This window comes from Argiope bruennichi, chromosome 9 (genome assembly GCF_947563725.1).
Source record: "Argiope bruennichi chromosome 9, qqArgBrue1.1, whole genome shotgun sequence".
NCBI lineage: Eukaryota > Metazoa > Arthropoda > Arachnida > Araneae > Araneidae > Argiope > Argiope bruennichi.
This window is the reverse complement of record NC_079159.1, coordinates 99597418-99617179: the sequence shown is the minus strand read 5'-3', so window position 1 is coordinate 99617179 and position 19762 is coordinate 99597418. Positions and strand designations below refer to the sequence as shown.

Sequence of the window (19762 nt, the reverse complement as noted above, 5' to 3'; positions counted from 1 at the left end):
GATTTCTTTTTAAAGTATTGGTTTGAAATTTTTACCAGTTATTACTTTTTATGTAATGCATACATATGTGGAATTCATTTTATTTTTCAAATTTAAGAAAAATGAAAAATATTTTTAAAAAGGAGCCTTTTTTTTAAATTTATTCCTGACTTTTCCTGAATTTATTTCTGAAAGACACAAAAAGACACAAGAAGATATTCAAAAATTTAAAAAAAAGAAGAAAAAAAACTATTCAAAAAAGATGGAGGAAATAAAGGCTAGGAGCAACTGGTGAAATACATTTGCCATTATCGCATATAACATTAATTGCTATGATACAACAATTTAATTACATAGGTAAAAGAAAAGATGATTTATATGCAACAAAAGTTCGAACTTAAAAATGTAAAAGTAATTTGCAGCTATGTTTAATTATAGGGGATAACAAATTCATAATATCATCGTAGTGATTGGTAAGAACACGGTTAATAACTTTCATTATTGAGATTTCTAAATATCTACTAGATTTCATTCGATGATTTAAGACTGTAAAGAAATTTCTTGAAATAAAATATTTTTTTTTTTTTTTTTTTTTAGTTTCTTTCTTTCAGGTCAATGATTTGTAATATTTTGGGTTTTGGTGTTACAAACAACTGATTAAATAAGATGAAAACGCATATTTATATACATAAAATAAAATATTTTTTCTGCATGGATTTATAACGTCATCGCGATGACTTTTACAACTCTATAATCCATATCTCTTCCTTTTTTAAAATATTGATTGATTTTCTTTAAGTTATTAAAGATTTATTGCCAACGTTTGTAAAATCATTCGTTCGGAAAGTTCTAAAAGTTTCTGCTTGATGTGTACATTTAAGCGCTTGCTTTAAGTCCTTGGTATATATTCTAATAGGATCTTCATTTTTAAAGTTTATATTATTTCTAAAGGGAATTTTCTCTTACATCTAGCTGAGCAAATATTTATTTTAGGCACAAGTTTTCATATGATATTGCAGTTTGCATTGGGCAGTTAAATTTACAGAAATCGAAGAAAAACCTGAGAAATTCAAAAACCCGCGTATTTCGGAAGCTGAAGTTAAAATGAAGTTTGAATTCAAGTGATAAGAAAATAATTAATTTTAAGAAATGAGTGGTTGAATTTATCATATGTATATCCACTAATTAGAAGTTTTCAGTGCCATTCTGATCTATTTATGATAACGCAACAATATTATCACAAATTGCAACTGAAAGTATTATTTTTTTTTTATGTTTTGAAGCCGACTCAATTCAAAAGGCTTCAGAACATAAAGAAGCGCTAACTATACCAGTAAGTCAGAAATAATGGAAGAATTCTAAAATCAAACTAACATCTGCTATTGAGGGTGACTACTCTTCGACTCCACTGGTCCACGACTCAATTCACCGTCGGTTCACAACTACTCTGCTCTGCTCTGTCGCTTCCGACTCCTCCTCAATTCACCGCTGGTTCACCACTCGACTCACCACTGCCCGGCAGCTGCGGGTGCTTCCTTTTATAGGTCTCAGGAGGCGGGGCTAAAAGTCTCTCAACTAATCAGGAACGCTCGAGGCGTATCTCCGTTCCTACTGGACGGTTCGGGAAAATTCTCGATGTTTCGTATATAATCTATTTTGGCGCCAAAGTCGCCAAATTCGTCGCCAAGTTTATTGCCAAGCTCTGGGATCTCCTATGGAACCCACTATGCTGGGAAGCCGCATCAAGGATTCGTAACAATACTTTCCCTCCATCAAACACAGTTTTCTCTATTTCGCAATAAGGTCTCAGATTTTTACTACTGTCATAAACTTCAAGCAAAAAAGAATGAATGATATCCTTTTTTACCGAAAGGGTTTTTGTTCTTTCTTCGTAGCTGCATTTTTGTGTCTTAAAACAAACTACTTCCTCGGATTTTTAAGAGAGAAATATATATATATATATATATATATATATATTCGAGCTCCCACTGGTTTATTTACCTATCGTATTCATCACAGATAAAGAGATTGAAAATTTGATACCAAACATGTGTTTTACCGATTCAGAGATGTCTGAAACGTGCAGATTCATCAAAATTTCGAATTCCAATTCTTTGATGTTTACATTATTTTTTTTTCTTTGCATACATCGTATGAAAATAAAGTCTTCATGTTGTTTTAATATGGGAACTGTATTATAATTAAACTAAACTAATATCTTTCAGCTTATAAACAATGCTTATTTAGTCTTTGAATCCAAATATCTTATCTTTTTTTATGACCTTTTAATCATTATGATTTCTGTGCAGCAACCTTTCAGAAATTTCTGGAAGAAGAGAATAACGAATGAAGGAAGTTGTCTTTACCCTGACAGGACAATACCATTAATCAATATTAATATTAATTAATACCCTTAATTAATATATATCTTTCTAGTTTATTGTGGGAGACTTTATGCAGTAGCGAGAGAAGTACAAATGTCTTCGATATTATTCAGCTGAATTATATTCACTCTTTGTTAGTTCTTCTATGGAGGTTGATAATAAAGTCAGTTGTCGTGTTTTTGTTTTTTTTGGCACCAAGTTGGAACATTGCCATTAGAATGTTTAGAATATCAACAAGGTAAGTTATTTTACTTTTTTTTTTAAGTAAGACGATATTTCTTTTATCTGCTAATTTGTTATTTTAAAATAGATGTGAATTTGCTATATTTAAGAGTTTAGAAAGTCCTTATTAAACGGAAGTTTAGAAGAACTATTTATTCTAAATGAAGTTCTGTATGCAGAACTATTATTGCTGTATTATTAGAGCATTGTTTTTGTTATGTTTAAATCTACAGAAAAGGGGGTGGCTTTCTTGTTGATGTGGTTAGGTGGTTGTTGCTCTACTTGGGATATTTAGCACATTCTCCTAGAAAATTTTAGAATTTATGTCGTTTTCCGATTTTCAGTATCGACAAGTGTGTCTTGTGTTTTTTTTTTTTAGGTGGAGTTACTTTGTAGCCACGTTATCTAGTACCCCCGTTTGGCCTTTGACTTGGTAGGGGTTTATTAAATATGCAGAAAGCGTAAAGGTTATGAAATTTTTACTTTCGTATTGATTTATTTGCATTGAATGTTGTACTAAAGTATTTATATTTACCGCCTCAGTTGGTGTATTGGTTTCTAATTTGTATTGCTAGTGCATCTTATTTTGTGTACAGTTTGGCTGTATTTTTGTCTGTGCTCAGAGTTTTTTGTACGGTAAAAAGCCATTTGTCATTACAACCGGACGATTTCCAAAACAATATCTGTAAGGTAGATCGGTCATTTTCTATTTAATTCTTTCAATTTGAATTTTTCTTGCAGAATACTTATTTAAATTCAAATCAAAATTACTTTTTATACAACAAAATACTATTTATACGCCTTTTAAGAGACTGGCGTGAAACGATATATAATCGGAAGTTCAATAAGTGACTTTTTATTACGAATGCTAATTCAAGTTCATTTACAAATAATAGTTCAAAATTTCTTAATTTAGTACTAGTATTTACTACATAGAATTGAAAACCATATTTCACGTTTCTAAAAAATATTTTTCATTTGTACAAGACATTATACTGAGTATTAATTATACACTTATTTTACGACTTATGTGTATGCATGTACGATTTTAATTTAAATCTGGATTAGTCGTTTGACTTACTAATTGTCTGAGTTTAAGTACACATTATAAATTGAATTAAGTTCAGTGAATGCTTTTCCATTCCTGTTCTGACAAACAAAATAAGTATGAAGATATGAATGAATCGAAACTCTGATGAAATGGCATATAAATAGCATATAAACGGTGCTTTGCAGTAATTATGGCGGAAAAATTATTAAAATTGGTGGAAAATATCAGATGTTGCATCCCTGTAAACAATGCAGTTATTTAAATGATTATGATTGATGGAGTGTTAAACTAATATCGGGCTTTAAATTTTACTAGTTTGTCGTAACGAACTTGAATTTAAAAATATATAAATAATGCTTTTAATATTAATTTTGAATTGAAAATGTAATATTTAGAACATTTTCTAATAAAAATGGAGGGTCTTATTAAACGCAAAACTTACAATGAATCGTAATTTGCGTAATAAGTTTATAGCGACTTCATAACAATAAAAGAAATTAAAATTTGTTCCGATTGCATTTTGGTTCGAACTATCAATACAAAATTCTGAACTTTCCAAAATACTTCCAGAAAAACCATCTATTTGGCAATATATGCATTTTTTTATTTTGTTTCATAACGATGTAAATCTTTAATTAAATTTAGTATTTAAAATAAGGAATTTATTAGAACATGTCTTTGCATGCTCTTTTTCTGATTAAAAACTTTTAAAAATATTTTTGAGCATATTATAAATAATACTTTTTATTGTTTCTGTTATTACATTTGTATTCAAGCTTACGCTAATTCTATGTTATATTTAACTTTATTATATTTTTTATTTGCACATATTAATGCTATAATTACGAGTAAATATCTGAAAAAGCGAAGCTCAGTCAAAATTTTAAAAATCTGAAATAAAGATTACTAAATAATTAAAATTTTAATAAAAATGAAAATGATTTTTAACATTGTTCTTTGGGTGAAGTTCTTTCGACTATTTTGTCAAAATAGTCGATTTTGTTTTGACTAAAATATCGACTATTTTGTTGGAAGCTAAAATAAATGTCTTACAGCAATAAAGTTAAAGTATAACTTCTGTATACATCAGTTAAAAGATATTTTCTTGATTCGAATTTTAAAAATTCCCACCATCATTTTTTATCGTCTGTGAAAATAATTTAAAATATATTGCCATTTTTTTGCATTAGTAATTGCAATTGAAAATTCTTGCATATATAATTTTATTTCTATAATTGATTTTATTTTAAAATCTTAAATAAAAAAATGTTTAAACTATATTTAATATTTTAATATTCTTGGATTAATAGGAAAATTATGCTCCATTAAATAAAAGAATTATTACTATTACTTATTCCTTAATTTTTACTCTATAAATGGTTTTCACGCAGAAATATCCGATTGACTCGGCCGGCCAGCCAATCGGATATCCGCTTAAATTAAAAATATTGATTATCATACCTGATCAACATGATGAATCAATATGCTTTTAAAAAAATCGTGACGTGTCACAGAAATAGTAATAAAAATTGTTTATGGATAGTTTTTAATGAATAGAATATTCTTAATTTTTAAAAAAATCTTACATGCAAAAAATGGCAATGGTACAGATGGATATAGTATTTAATTGTTCATTTTTGCTATTAAATCTTAATGATTGGCTCTTCCCAAAATGTAAAATTTGCATACAGATCTTTTCCTACTGAAATGCTAATTTTTTTTTCTTTAAAAAAACATTTCCAGGAAAACATAAAAATGCTTGAATGTTTTTTTAGAATTTGCAATACTATTTTAATTTGCAGAACCAATTTCTTTATTTGAATTTTTATATTCTATGTGAATGTTTTGTTTTGAAAACTTTTCGTTTATTATTTGCATTAAAAAATAGTAAGAATTAAATTTTATTATTATTTTATTTGTATATATTATATTTTTAAGTCGTTTCATATATATAAAGATAACATTTTGTAATCAAGTTTTTTTCCCTATTAAAAATGATTAAGACTATTTGAATTTTGCTAACTTATGTTCTCGATGACCATGTATTATTTCAATTCTGTCATAATTAATTAATTGGTTTAATAGCAATTTTTATTCCTTAGCTGTTATGCCGCTTTGTATTTAATTTTATAAAAAGCATTCCAAGATTTCATATTTATAATGAAAAAGATGAACAAATATTTTTTTAATCGACTTTTGAGTGTATTAAACTTTTTTATAAAATTTAATCTATTTCGAATTCTTTAATTGATATTTTTCACTCACTTTTTAATGTTTTAGATATCTAAAGATAATATACTTGTGTTTCCTTGCTGTTAATGCACTAATTTAATATTGCCTTAACTTGACTGATTAATTTAATTACATTTTAATTATATATTAGTAGCACTACCTGAGGCGACATTTAGAAGATATGGATTTCAAAACATTGTAATTTATAATTCATTTTTAAGGACAAAGTAGAAAAACAAATATGGATATAGTGTTCTAAAAATTTCTTTAGTGTTCCTAAAAAATATTTAAAAATATCTTATCTATAATGCTATAATTCTTGCAAACAGTGTAATATTATCTGTATATTAAATTTGCAAATAAATTTTCATATCTCAAATTATAAATTTTTAATTTCTATGAAATTGTAATATTCATAATGTTTACAAACGTATGCTATAGATTGCTGGAATTTTAATGTCTGACGCCATGCATGACAAAGTTTCCTGCAGTAAAGTGGTTGAGAAGAGAGAAAGATTTCACATCGAATTCCTGCTAGATGTTTAAAGCTTTGGAGCTATGAAATGCTAATAAAACAGTCTTCGATTGATGCATTTAATTTAAATTTGCTTAGTAATTGCATGGAATTGCTTCCGTGTCATTACCTTTATAATAAGTAAAGATAAATATGCATGTATATGTGTGTGTGCGTGTGCTTTTCATAGGCCAGACAGTTAGACCTATAGTTACCGAACATTATTGGAACGCATATACTTTATAAGGTGAAAATGTTTCATTTGGAGAGATTTTTTTTATATTTAATTAAAAATTAAGCAAAATTTTAGATTTTTCCCGCTATAACTTTCGAACATATTACGGCACAATAACTTTTACACCTCTTAGCCGCAAAATTTCTAAAATAATTCTTTTCAATGACACCAATTTTTAATTCTATTTAAGTATCTATTTCTAATCAATTTTTAAAAAATATTTTTCAACGATTTGTTTAAATTAAATTGTATTATTTTTTAAACTCTTTACGAGTTAATGAAAAACTTTTTATGAACTTGTTGCCAAAAGTGCAGATTAAAAGATTAAGTTTGATTTGCGGTAATAGTTAACTTAAAGTGTAATTTTCAGCATGCGCATGTTTGTAAGAAATGAAACTAACATATTTGCAAGGAAAAGGTTTGTGAACAATTAAAATGCCCATATTATTTATTCAATAATTCTGGTAAACATGATTATACTATGTACACAGGATGCCGACTCTAATCGAACCCCAATATCTAATATGTGAACATTTAGTATTAAGCATATACATCTAAATAGGAAAATGGATTAAGTAGTGTAAAGAATACTATTTTATGCCGGTTTGACTCGAGAAAAGTGGATGAGTCATGATTTTTATATTTTTATACGCACCTTCGGCCCTATGACTCGCATTTAGTAAAATATTCTTCAAAAACTAACATTTTAAATGAAAGAGAAGGTATACTCTATATTGTATACCTACTGAGTTAGTATAAAAGAGTTGAGCGAGTAATAAAAATTTAAATATTTCTATCTTTATAAAAAAAAAGCGATTTTAAATCTCAAATAAGATAACACCGATCAGCACTAGAAGATTCCCAATGGCTGATTGGCCAAAAATTATGAAATTGTTGATTGTGTTGCATCAGTATTTAGTATCGACGAAATAATATAAACAAAACTTTTCTTATTACCCAAATACTGGAACATCAGATTCTTTTAATCCATAAAACTGATATGGGACTAGGCAAATTTGCTTGTGCTCACAGTTGGGAAAAAAAAAAAGAAAAAAAATCCTTAAATTATCATTTGCGTTGTCCCCCCCCCCCCCAAGAAATCGTTGAGTTGTTTAAATTAAAGCGCGTAAGCGAAAGATTGTGCCAAAGTAGTGATATTCAAACTTGGTCAAATTTGACAAAATATAAGGCAAATATATTTTTTTTAAATTTAAAAACTGAAATGTAAAAAATCCTGCAATGAATATGATTCTTTAGGACCAAAGTGTTGAGTAAAATTTAAACTTCGTAATTTCTTTCAGAAGTACATTTATTGACTGAAACAAAATAAAATATTATTCAGTCATTTAATAATTTTGAAAAGTAAAATTAAAAGTTAAATTTCATGGTGAACCTGAAAATTTTTTATTGAATAATTTGAGATATTGCATAAATTATTCTGTAGAGCAGATAAGATTTCAATGCTGAGAGATTCCGTTTTCTGTACTCACATTTTAAAAACATGCTTCGTTTCAACAAACAAGTTTTTGTTTTAATTGAAGTTTTATCACTTCTATTTCAATTTAAATTTTAAATTGAAGGAGCCTATAGAAAGAGAATGGGCAGAATAATGTAAATCTTCTATAGTAGTATGAATTAGAATTATTAAAATCTGAAGCATAAAAATATTTCACTGGAGAAGCTATGTATTAAGAGACCAAATAATATAAAATTTAGCAAGCATTAATCCCAGAGAATCAGTTGGTCACCAAAGACGACTAGTCTTAATTAAAACTCGTTTCAGTTCGATACATTATGAATTAATTTTATATTCCGTTTATCTTTGTATAAAAGAAAGTAATAAATATTATAATTTTAAAAAATCGAGCTCAAGATTCTGGCAAATCTCCATGTTCTATTTCCCTCTGAGACCGAAAAAATCATTCTTGGAATTGTGTATGTTGTTGAATGTATGTGAAAACCTTTTGAGCTAAATGGCTAATATTTAAGGCGACCTTTTTCATATTAAAATCTGGTGGCATTTTAAAATAACCGCAATCTCGTAAAAATTTATGTAAACAGTCTATAGATCTCTTGAGAAGGGATAAATGACATGTACACAACGATAATTACATGGCGTAGTCAATATCTTGCAACAGATCTCTAAATCAACATTTAAAACTGCCGATATCCATTTTTGTTGATAAATACAATATTATTTATTTAATTTCCCCTTATTTTACAGTAGGAAGGAGAAGAACTCAAATATGGATAATAATAAACAGCTTTAACTTTTCTTCATGAACTCAAAACTGTTATGTTCATGTCTGATGCGAGTAAAAATTACTGATACGCAATATTCGTTATTGGTTGCGAAAATTTTAGTCCTTTCTCTTAAGCAGTTTTGAAAATTGAGATTAGTCGTGCTTGTTAAGTGAAAATTTGCCATGGAGAAAACATTTTTTGATGACGCACCAATATAAAGCTTTAAATTGGTTCTTTGGAAATAAAACAAGAAGGTTTGATTTCATTTTTAGCTAATTTTTGTTTTGATGATGATGATGTCGTGTCCGCGTTACCACGGAAAGGGGGTGCAGTAGCTTCTGCGGGTAAAGACCCCTGAGAACCCGAGGGCACAAGTCTGACTTCTAGCTCATATGAAGATGAAACTCTCACATTCACTCGCACAACCCTTTTTTACAGGGAGCACATTCACGCACCTCACAGATAGAATACGGATGAAGAACAGCCATGCCCGAAAATAGATTCGAACCCGGGACGCCCAGAATTTTTTTTATAATATCAATAAATAAGAATAATGTTTATTTCTGTTTTAGTTTTTTGTAAATTGATAAGCCAACAATACCTCCTACTGTACTTTTTTTTTTTTTTTTTTTTTTTACTTCCTGCACTATTTTATTGTTCAAAACAACTAAGGAAATTAGTAGTGAAGAATATGGTCAAAAACATCAAATCTTTATAAGAGTAATGAAAAGATGAAATGTAGTTAAAAATAAATGAAAAATTAATTACAAGTTAAGCATTTTAATTATAAAAAAATAAAGTTAAAAATGTAATAAATTTATAAAAGTATTAAACTATTCAGTCAATTGAAAAAAAAAAAGATAAAAATTAAGAGTGGTACAAATATGCATCACTGCAGAGTGGAGGATTGAAAGTTAAGCATTCGCAATATCATATGAACCATGACTACCTGTTTTAATTTTAATACTGCCATACTAAAACAAATCACTTACTGCTAGATTTCTTTTTTATTAGGAAATTAATAGATAAATAAAATTTGCATAGCTGTTTTCTAAAAACAAAATTTAAAATCAACAAATACAATATGTATTTCTAATGCATGGATCAAACTTTGGAGGTTCCCAGAATGAAATAAACCTATATCACTTTCATTAATTTATGTGCATGCTTCCAATGAAAGAATAAGGCATTAAAGTGCTGAAATATGTATAAAACATTTATTAAATTAAAAAAAAATTACAATCAAATAAATAAAAGTTTATATACCACAAATATTGAACAGGTACTAGCTTTAAAACATCGATGCTACATTTAACTATTAATCGGAATAGAATAGCAAATTCACAAAATCAGTACAAATTTTAATGACAATCAAAATCGATGCACAATATAAATATTAAAATCAGAAGTAAAATCTCCTAATCATTATACTGAATACATTAAAACAAAAACTAATTTTACAAAATGATTTTATGAAATAACAAGTAATATATGAAAATTAATGCAATTTTACATAAGCCAAAATTGAGGAAGTCTTGTAAGGCTCTTTTTAAGACGAGAAAAAAAAATTAAATTTCACTAGCAAAGTATTACAGTCATGGAAATTTTGTAGATGAGAAATTGTACTTAAAATCGGAGACAATTTAGTCTTTATAAACTTAATGTATATTAGTATATATATTGTATTATTTAATTATTATAATTTGCATTAAAATATCTTTCTTTCAATTAAGCATTTGTTTACTTACTTGAGTATGTAAATTATTTCTAAGCTTGAAAAACAATATTTTTAATACTACTATTATATACAAGTTAACTGTAAAAATGGTTTAATAGTAAATTTCTAAATTGTCATAGTTGCATATTTTGAATTGTACAAATGTTTTATTTGATGTGAAGCATTACATTCTTATGATGCTCGAATCAACAAATGTACTGGAACCTCCCAATTATACAATAAATCCCAGCCCTAGTAATCATATATAGCAAAATATTAATAACATACTAGCATTTTAAGTAAATAAAAAAAAGTTTCCTTCATCGTTTTTATGTCACAAATTTTGAATTTCATTATTTAATACCAATCAATGACCGCCCCAAAGAAATGCTGAGCTTTGATTGGCAAATCTTTGAGAAAAGCATTGAAATGGGACAAAATCGTCTAAAACCATAATAAAATATTAAATTCATGTTTATACTGTAAGTATATATTTATCTTTGACAATTTTGAAATTAGTTATTGGATTAAAGTGGACTTCTTGCATTTGCAATATAATACATGAAAGCTAAATAAAAAAAGAAAATAAAATTTTGTAATTAATTTAAAATTAAATTTATTGTTAACAAATGAAGATGAAAACATAAACTTATTGAATTAAAGAGTTATCTTACAAATTTGAAATTCAAATCTACAACACCAAATACAACACAGATGAATATATTACAATGAATTTAGAGCTGTAAATAATGATTATAACATTCAAAATTCTCAAAAACCCTTTGGAAACATTTTTTGATAGAATATACATAGAGTATTTAAAAACTCTTAGTTATTAAAATAAACAGTTTTACTTTATTATATAGATAATAATTAAAATTCAATTAATTTAGCAGAAAAAATGAATAAATACATAAATTGTACAGAATACAAAAATAACTAAAATTTTGCATTATACCAAAAATGAAATTATTAACTAAGATTTATTTTTATAGTATTTTAATGGTGGATGATATTTATATCAAAGTAATGCAAATTACAATGTACCAGTTTTAAAATGTAGTATGTTAATTAATTAGATTTTTAAAAAATTAGATGACCTTTTTAAATAAATAAATTTAAAAGGGGTAAAAAATATAAATAAAGTGATGGGAAAAAACCTGTTGTTTGCACTACTATACATCTTTAGACAATTATCTGAATGTCCAAACAAAAAAGAATAAAGGATGACTGTTATTACTTTAATAATTTTATTAATTCGATTTTAAACTTTCAAAAAGTACCCAAATACAACATTTTATCCATAAATGGAAATTTTCTTTTAAGTAATTCAATTAAATTTTAAAACATAATTTTGAATCAGAAATGCAGAAGCTAATCACAGTAACCTAAGCCTCAAATTCAAAACCGTATTACTGTTAAAAATTGTTTTACCATATCACAAGTCCTTAGAAGAGATTATGCCAGTTTGGACAATAAGAACACATCAAAACTGTAATTAAATAAAATTGAAATAAAACTATTTCCTGTGAGGAAAAGATTTCAGATTTAATCAAAACAATTAAGTTAAAAAAAACTCTTAATTTTGTTATTTATTTATAATAATGATGTAGATAATATGGATTTAAAAAAAAAAAAAGAAACCTGTTTAATCTGCCAACTAAAATATACATTTTTGTATGAAATAAACTATAATACAAAATTAATTTCAATGCTAAAATTGATATTTTGTCAAATCTTAAAATGTAAAGTAAAATGAAGATGCAATTTAATAAAATTAAATGATTTTTGTGTATATTTCAAAATCAAAGGTCTAAATTATTTTAAAACATTTGTTTACACAAAAAATAATTATAAGTACTAATGAAATGGAGAAAACAGAAGAAATGCATTCTACAAAGTAAAATAAAACAATTTGTATTCAACATTATTTACATTTATTATAGAATAGAATATTTTACACATTAAATACTAAGCTACTCTTCCATTTCTTTTCACTACCATAAATGATATCACGCCAACGACGGTAGCTTTCAATATGCTGTCTACTATACTGGATATACCTAACCTTCTGATGATCTGCCTTTTTGGTTTCCTCTAAGGCTCTCCCTATAAATCTTGGAACAAACTGTGGTTCAGGGAAGAGTAAACATTCATTGATGACTGTATGCAAATACGTATTTTCCAGAGCAGCAGTTACCCTTTCTTTGTCAGCCAACTGTTTATTTACTGTAAAAGAATATGAGATTAATTCAAAAGGCTTTTGAAGTCATTTATTAATCTTTCATCTTGAAGTTATATTTTAAAACACTAAAGAAGCATAACAATTTTTTCTATGCCATCTTGAATTTTTGTGATCATAGATCTTTTTCTGGATAAGAAAAAAAAATCATGCCCCCATTTTTATTTTTAAAAAAACAGCACATAATAAAATAAGAAAATGAAAGATATCTAAATGAAAATCAAATTGCAAATAATTATTTAGAAAACTAAAGAATCATACCATAAACTTTTCTACATCATAAATAATATTTTACTAATTACATTAACTCTAGCAATAACGGTGCAGATTATTACAAGGAACTCCCTCCATCCAACTTTAATCTCTGAGGTAAACTGAATAAAAAAATCCTCACATTATGGTATAGCTCATGTATAAACCCATATAAAGAGATACAATTGCTATAGCTATTGCACCTATCACGAAAAAAAGAAGCAATCACTATAAAAGAAATAGCTTCATTTCCCCCTCTTCTACTCACCTTACTGTAGAAGGTATAGATTTAAACAACTTATGGCCATACTTTTTTAATTGGATACTTTGCAGTCAACACCATTCAAATAAAAAGTGTCGGAAATAAATTAATACATACAAAAGTAATTTCTATTAGCATAATGAAACACCAAAATTAAAATATCATATAACTGAGTATTCATAATTTTGCATTTAAGACGAAGAACACTGCATCAACATGTTTTAGCAAAATATTGCATTTACTGCTAAAATATATTTCAAAGTACCTTGTTTTTTTAATTCCCCACTCTATCTTTTTCCCCCAAAATAAACTTCACATTTTTATTAATACAGGGAAGCCTTAAATAGCATTTAATACATAAAAATTACTGAAAAACTGTTTATTTTATTTGGATAAAGAGTTTTAAGGGGAATAATAATAAATTTACTAGGAAAGAATTGGTTTTCAAGTTCAATTTAAAAATTTCCAAGAAGTAACAATTTTCAATATATACTTAAATAATGAAATAAATTTTATGATTGTTCAATCTCTGAATAATATGAGTTTTCTAAACTTCAAAATTATGGCTTCAATTATCTATCTTTATCCAAAAAATATTTCTGCACAATAAATCACTTTAGTAGAACTTCTTCAAATAATAATTCTTTCAAATAATAGTTTTATGAATTTCCAAAGAGTGGAGAAAGAAATGATATTCATTTTTGCCCATCTTCCAGATATTTTAATGAATTTGCAATGTTGACTATTATTTCTCATATGCTAATATTTATGTAAATAATTTCAGAAATTTATTCGATTGGGCATAAAAATTATTTTATAATTTAAACATTCTTAAATTAAATTTAATGAATTATTTTCATCAGTATCATCATCATTCATTATTATCTCAGTAAAGCCATAAAATATGTTAAGAAATAAATTAAGAAAAATTGTCAAGGATTAAAGTCTAATATATACAATTCATTGATTAATTATAAATATTCAACAAAATATGTCAGTGAATATTTTCTGCAATAATTAGAAATGTAATTGTGCAACATATTATACAATATATATAATACAAATAAACACAAAAGAATTCATCTCCTAATAGATTCATAATATAAATCTCATTTCATCATTCATGTAAATTTTCAATGTATTTAAGTTGCCTTTTAAAACATAAAAAATCTTTTTTGGTACATAATCTTAATTTCTTTTTCCATTCATTCACATTGAAAGCTATCACTTTTAGTAGCAGATAATTTTCTTCATTCAGTTTTATTTTTAATCAATCACTTTAAAATCAACTAGAATCATCAATAGATGGAGATAATAATATAGATATATACTTACTTGCATCAGCTGTATTATGAGTTCCTGGAGTAATAGTTACATCTATCTATTGGAAGAAAAGAAAATATTGTTTAAAAAAATAAAAATTATCAGTTCTGAAAAACATTAAAAAAATATAAATGCTATACAGGTTATAAATCTTGCTTAGTAAAATGTAATCTTCACAATGAAAGCAAACAAAATTAAATAAATATATAATGAAAAGAAATTATATTTCTACGTTATGCTTTAAAAAAACAAAAAACATCATACTTGGTATATTTAAAATACCTGAACATGTATTTAGTTTTATTCTTTTCAATATTAATATAATTTTAATTAATTCTGAAAAGAATGAAGATATTTTGAATGAAAGGAATGAACATTCTCTGAAATTTGGATGATATTAAATTATACTGTCAGAATTTTGCTATTCTTTATAATTATGAATTGAAAACAGCACTGAAGTCGTAACTATTAATTTCATATTCTTCCTCTAAATTACATGGTTCTAGAAAGTATATAGAAAGGAAAAGCATCTTTTACAACAACTACATGGTAATAAGGCAAATTTAAAAACACTTTATCAAGACTTTAAGTTAGCATATACGAACTACTAATATTTTTTCCTGTTATTGAAGAAAAATTTTAACCAATACCTATAGAAACAACTTGAATTAACAAAATTTATAAACCAACTAGTATCAGACAAACTCTATGAAATTTCAGAGAATAAAAAATATTTTCAATTACTGTTAAAACTTTTTTTAAAAAGTTCTGAGGCATTAAAAACTTATCATATGAGACTTTATTGTTACATTTTTAATAATTTTAATTACAATGTGGAACAAAATATCAATTTTCAAATAATTTTTTTCTATAAGCTTTCATTATCTTCAATTACTCTAGTTAAGTCAAATTAACATAAATATTTGAAGATAATTAATTTTGTTAACTTTAGTTAACAGAACTGAGAAATTTAAATTTTCACTGAATATAATAAAAATTCAAAGTAATTGATGAATTGATGTATTTAAACAGAATTCATTTCTTAATTAACCTACATTTTAAAACGAATATTCTGTAGAGAAAAAACCTTTAACATACTTAAATCAAAAGTTACTTAATTTCATGGAGCTGTCAGTGATTATATTAGGAACAAGTATATTTTACAAGTATAGCCTTCATTCTTTTGCACACAGCCTAATAATATTAACACATATAAAAACAATCAACACTTTCATTAATAATAATCCAATCTACTTAAAAATATATTCTCAAAATAAACTTTGAAAAATATCCCACAAGCCCATAAATAAAGAATAAAAATTTACGCTAGGAGAAAAATGACTATACATTAAAAAAAAAATGATAACCTAATGAATTTCAAAGAACATTTAAATAATTTTAAAAAGCTTACCTTAAAACGTGCTGGTAAAAGTCTTAAAAGTTGCACTTTGATTGCCAACCCAATCAAAGTAGCCATGCTGCAATTAGGAATAGTAGGAGTAAACTGAACATGGCAAAAATTTGCTTCATCATTAACCTAAAAAATAGTATATATTGAAATTCTATTAATTTTTTTTAAAAAGTTGAATCAAAAATTATTTGAAAATAATAATAATCATCTGTTCATAGGAAAAATAAATATTTTATTTGATTCAAAATTATTACTGTTTCCCAAAGATTGATTGAAAATTTACTGTTACACAAATTCTTATGCTTGAACTGATATAAACTTCAAATTCATTTTAGTATTAAACTAAAAAAAATAATGGACAGAAAATTACTATTATAAAGTAAAGAAAACTAAACACATAAAGTTGCACACAATTATATTACATCATTTTTCATAGTTTTACATAAAATTTATAATCAAAAATATATTAACATCAAATTTTGAACTGTGATATACTCTTTAAAGTTTCACAACTTATTTTACATGGATATTCAGGATAATAAAAAGGAAAATATAAAGATTAAAGCTCTAAAAAGGAATTTCTTTTCATGGCTGACAATAAATCAACTAATGTAATCATCATTTGGGAATTTTAATCTTTATATCTTATCTCAGATTCTTTGAATAATATTGCATAAACTATTTACACTTTCCAATGGCTTCTGGCCTGATAAATTTTCTTTTATGTGAATTCAATATTTTTAAACATTAATAAATATAAAAAGAATAAAGATAAAGAATGAAATATACAAAAACTTGTCTTAATAAATATATAGCAGAATAACTATTTTTTAATTTTATAAACAAATATTTTCAAAATTATTTTTTTCTAAACTTTTAAAGATAAAATTCAAAAAATAAATGGATTTGGTTCTCACATATATATTATTATAATTTAACTTGTAATTTTGGTCTGCTTATAGCTCGTAAAATTTCTAATACAAAAGCAAATAATATTAATTTTTAAAAAAATGAATGCTGTAATAGGAACTTTAGAGAATAATATTTCTAAAACTTTTTAATAGAAAATCACTTAGCTTAATTATTATACTCTGCTAAAATATTCATTCATGTCCAGCTTACATTAAAATGTTTATCATATATTATCTTTATTGTAGCATAATTTAATACGAACTATTTTGACATCTAACATTTTCGGCACTTTAAAAAACCTTTCAAAATTCCCATTTCACTAAAAATTTAAAACTAAACTCGAGAACAAAATTTTATGCTATCTAAATAAAAAAATTAAACAAAACATTATTAACAAAACAAATATAAATGGAAAAAAAAAAACTCATGATGAATAATAAAAATTTTGTGACTATTATTTGAATTTCCATAGCTATAACATGAAAGTAAGAGTTATTCTAAAATATACAAAATGATCAATACATTGTAAAATCAAATACTCAAGCAAGTCTTTTTTCTTCATACAAGAATAAATATAACCTCACTATTCTTTCACTTTAATAATTACCAAATTAATTAGTTATCCTTGGCTATTTTTACATAGCAAACCATGCAAACAGCAACCATGGAATAGCATAGATGATAGCAATTGGAGGAAAATTTTAATATAATTTGCACAATGATTTTATTGGTTTCTTTCTAATGATACAATTAAAAATGTATAATTATTTGCCTGAAAATTATATATCTATAATAAAATTATAGACAAAAATATAAAAATTTGTTGTAAAAAAATTTCAAAAAAGTAATTCACCTCAATTGCGCTTAATTCCACAACTTTCAATTCTTCTAAAGTCATAGGATGTTCTGGATCTTTGATATCTCTTATATGATTTGAAAATGTTAATGAAAAAAATATGCAACTGAAATGTTCAGAATTTATAAATAATTTTTTTATAATAAACTTAAATACATTAGTATGCCACTATACTATTCATAAGGTTTAATTAAAAGATAGTATGAAACAACCTTTCATTTAATATCTGAAAAAGGGTTATGCATGAAAATGGAAGATTTTCTTTTAAAAGAACATACATACAGCTATTAAAAGTTGATTTATTTTTAAATAATAAAAACCATTCATTTCTTCATCAAAAATTTATTGAATATATAAATGAGAAAGAAATGAAATAAACTTCTTTGATAAAAATAAATAGAAGTTTTATTTCAAAAATATGAAATCTCTATTGAATATAAGTAAAAAAAAAGAGTTGAATGAAAAATAATCAGAACAGCAAACTGTAACAGAGATTTAAAAAAAATAAGTATGTGTAAGGAAATGTATATATTTATTTTTTATTGACAATATGGTAGCAATTAGTCATCATAATGTTCAGGATCTATGGCAAAAAACTGCATGCCAGTAATAGATTGCCTAATATCACTTGCTAATAGGTTCATTCGTAACTAAAATTTGTTTGTGTTTGATAATGGCTTATTATTAATGTACGAATTTCGGAGAATTTAGAAAATAAATAAAAATGGCAGATATTCACATTTGTTCAAATCATGCCATTATAAAATTATATACCATAAGTTTATCTCAGTAATAGGCAACTAGATTTTTAAGTATTTTTTTATGGTGGATTGCTCATCTTCATAGCTTTTTTATTCATGTTTTTGTAATGGATTGCTTTAATTGTTTATGAAATGACTTTAGTCAATCAAGCAATAGTATAAAGAAGACTTTTCTCCCTAAAAAGTACCCCAATCTTATACACATATGAGATTTTTTGCTACAACTAACCTATAACTGTAGTAAAGCATGAGATTATTAATTTGTGATAAAAATGGCGATTTCAATAAGATATTAGTGTTTTTTTTTTAATTGACTAAAATAATATATAATAAGTATGTAGCTACTAAAACTGCTAAATTCAAGACTATAAAATCTTCTCCTATTATTTTTCTTAGACATGTTTACTGTGTAATAGATTGAACAGAAGAGGAATCATGGATGGATGCCTAAGATATCAACTTAAAACATTATTTCTCAAAGATATGCATAAAAAAGTAACTAAAATATCTAGCAATACGGACATTAAGTAAAGATCAAAGTTCTTTTAAATTAAAGCAAAAGATAACGCATTACTTAATATCAGACTAAGAGAATAATTAAAATTCCTATTTACAATTTTTATTTTGAAATTTAATAAGCAGAAGGTGTAGTAGTTATAAGATAAATATTAATATATTTATAGCTTTTCATTTAACACCCATCTACTAATTATATGGTAAAGTCAAAATAACCATTAAAGAATAAATGACATTTCAAAAGTACTTCAGTGTAATTAAACATTAAAAGGATATCGAACACTTCTCGTTGATCAATTGGTAAATTTTCAACTTCAAAATCTCTTTCAGTAAATTCCCTATCGGGCAATCGACTGAAGATATCAGGATTAATATTTTCTAGTTCGTTTCTATCCATGATTATATTTTACTACAATTCCAAACTGACTTTGAACCAAAACCGCATGTGCGAATTCAGTCAGAACGCACAACATAAACGAGCGAAGACAACGTAAACAAAGCATAAGAGGAATGCAGTTAACGTGACCATCAATTATTTATTTAGCAATTTTGTTAATAAATGCTCTTTCAAGCGACGAAAAATTTTTTTAACTTTATTTCAAATCTTGTATTAGTGTCAAACATTTTATTTTTATTTGTGATTCAGAGA

General features: G+C 25.7%; 1 protein-coding gene across 1 annotated transcript; it reads right to left on the bottom strand.

Moving 5' to 3' along the window:
- Window positions 1-11458: 11458 nt before the first annotated feature.
- LOC129985207 (MIP18 family protein galla-2-like) lies at window positions 11459-19598 on the bottom strand. Its single transcript, XM_056095146.1, has 5 exons — window positions 19390-19598; window positions 17834-17913; window positions 16069-16194; window positions 14670-14715; window positions 11459-12807 (listed from the first exon to the last, which is right to left on the bottom strand). The coding sequence occupies exons 1-5, from the start codon at window positions 19508-19510 to the stop codon at window positions 12536-12538; spliced, it is 645 nt and encodes a 214-aa protein (XP_055951121.1). The 5' UTR covers window positions 19511-19598; the 3' UTR covers window positions 11459-12535.
- Between the last annotated feature and the right edge of the window lie 164 nt (window positions 19599-19762).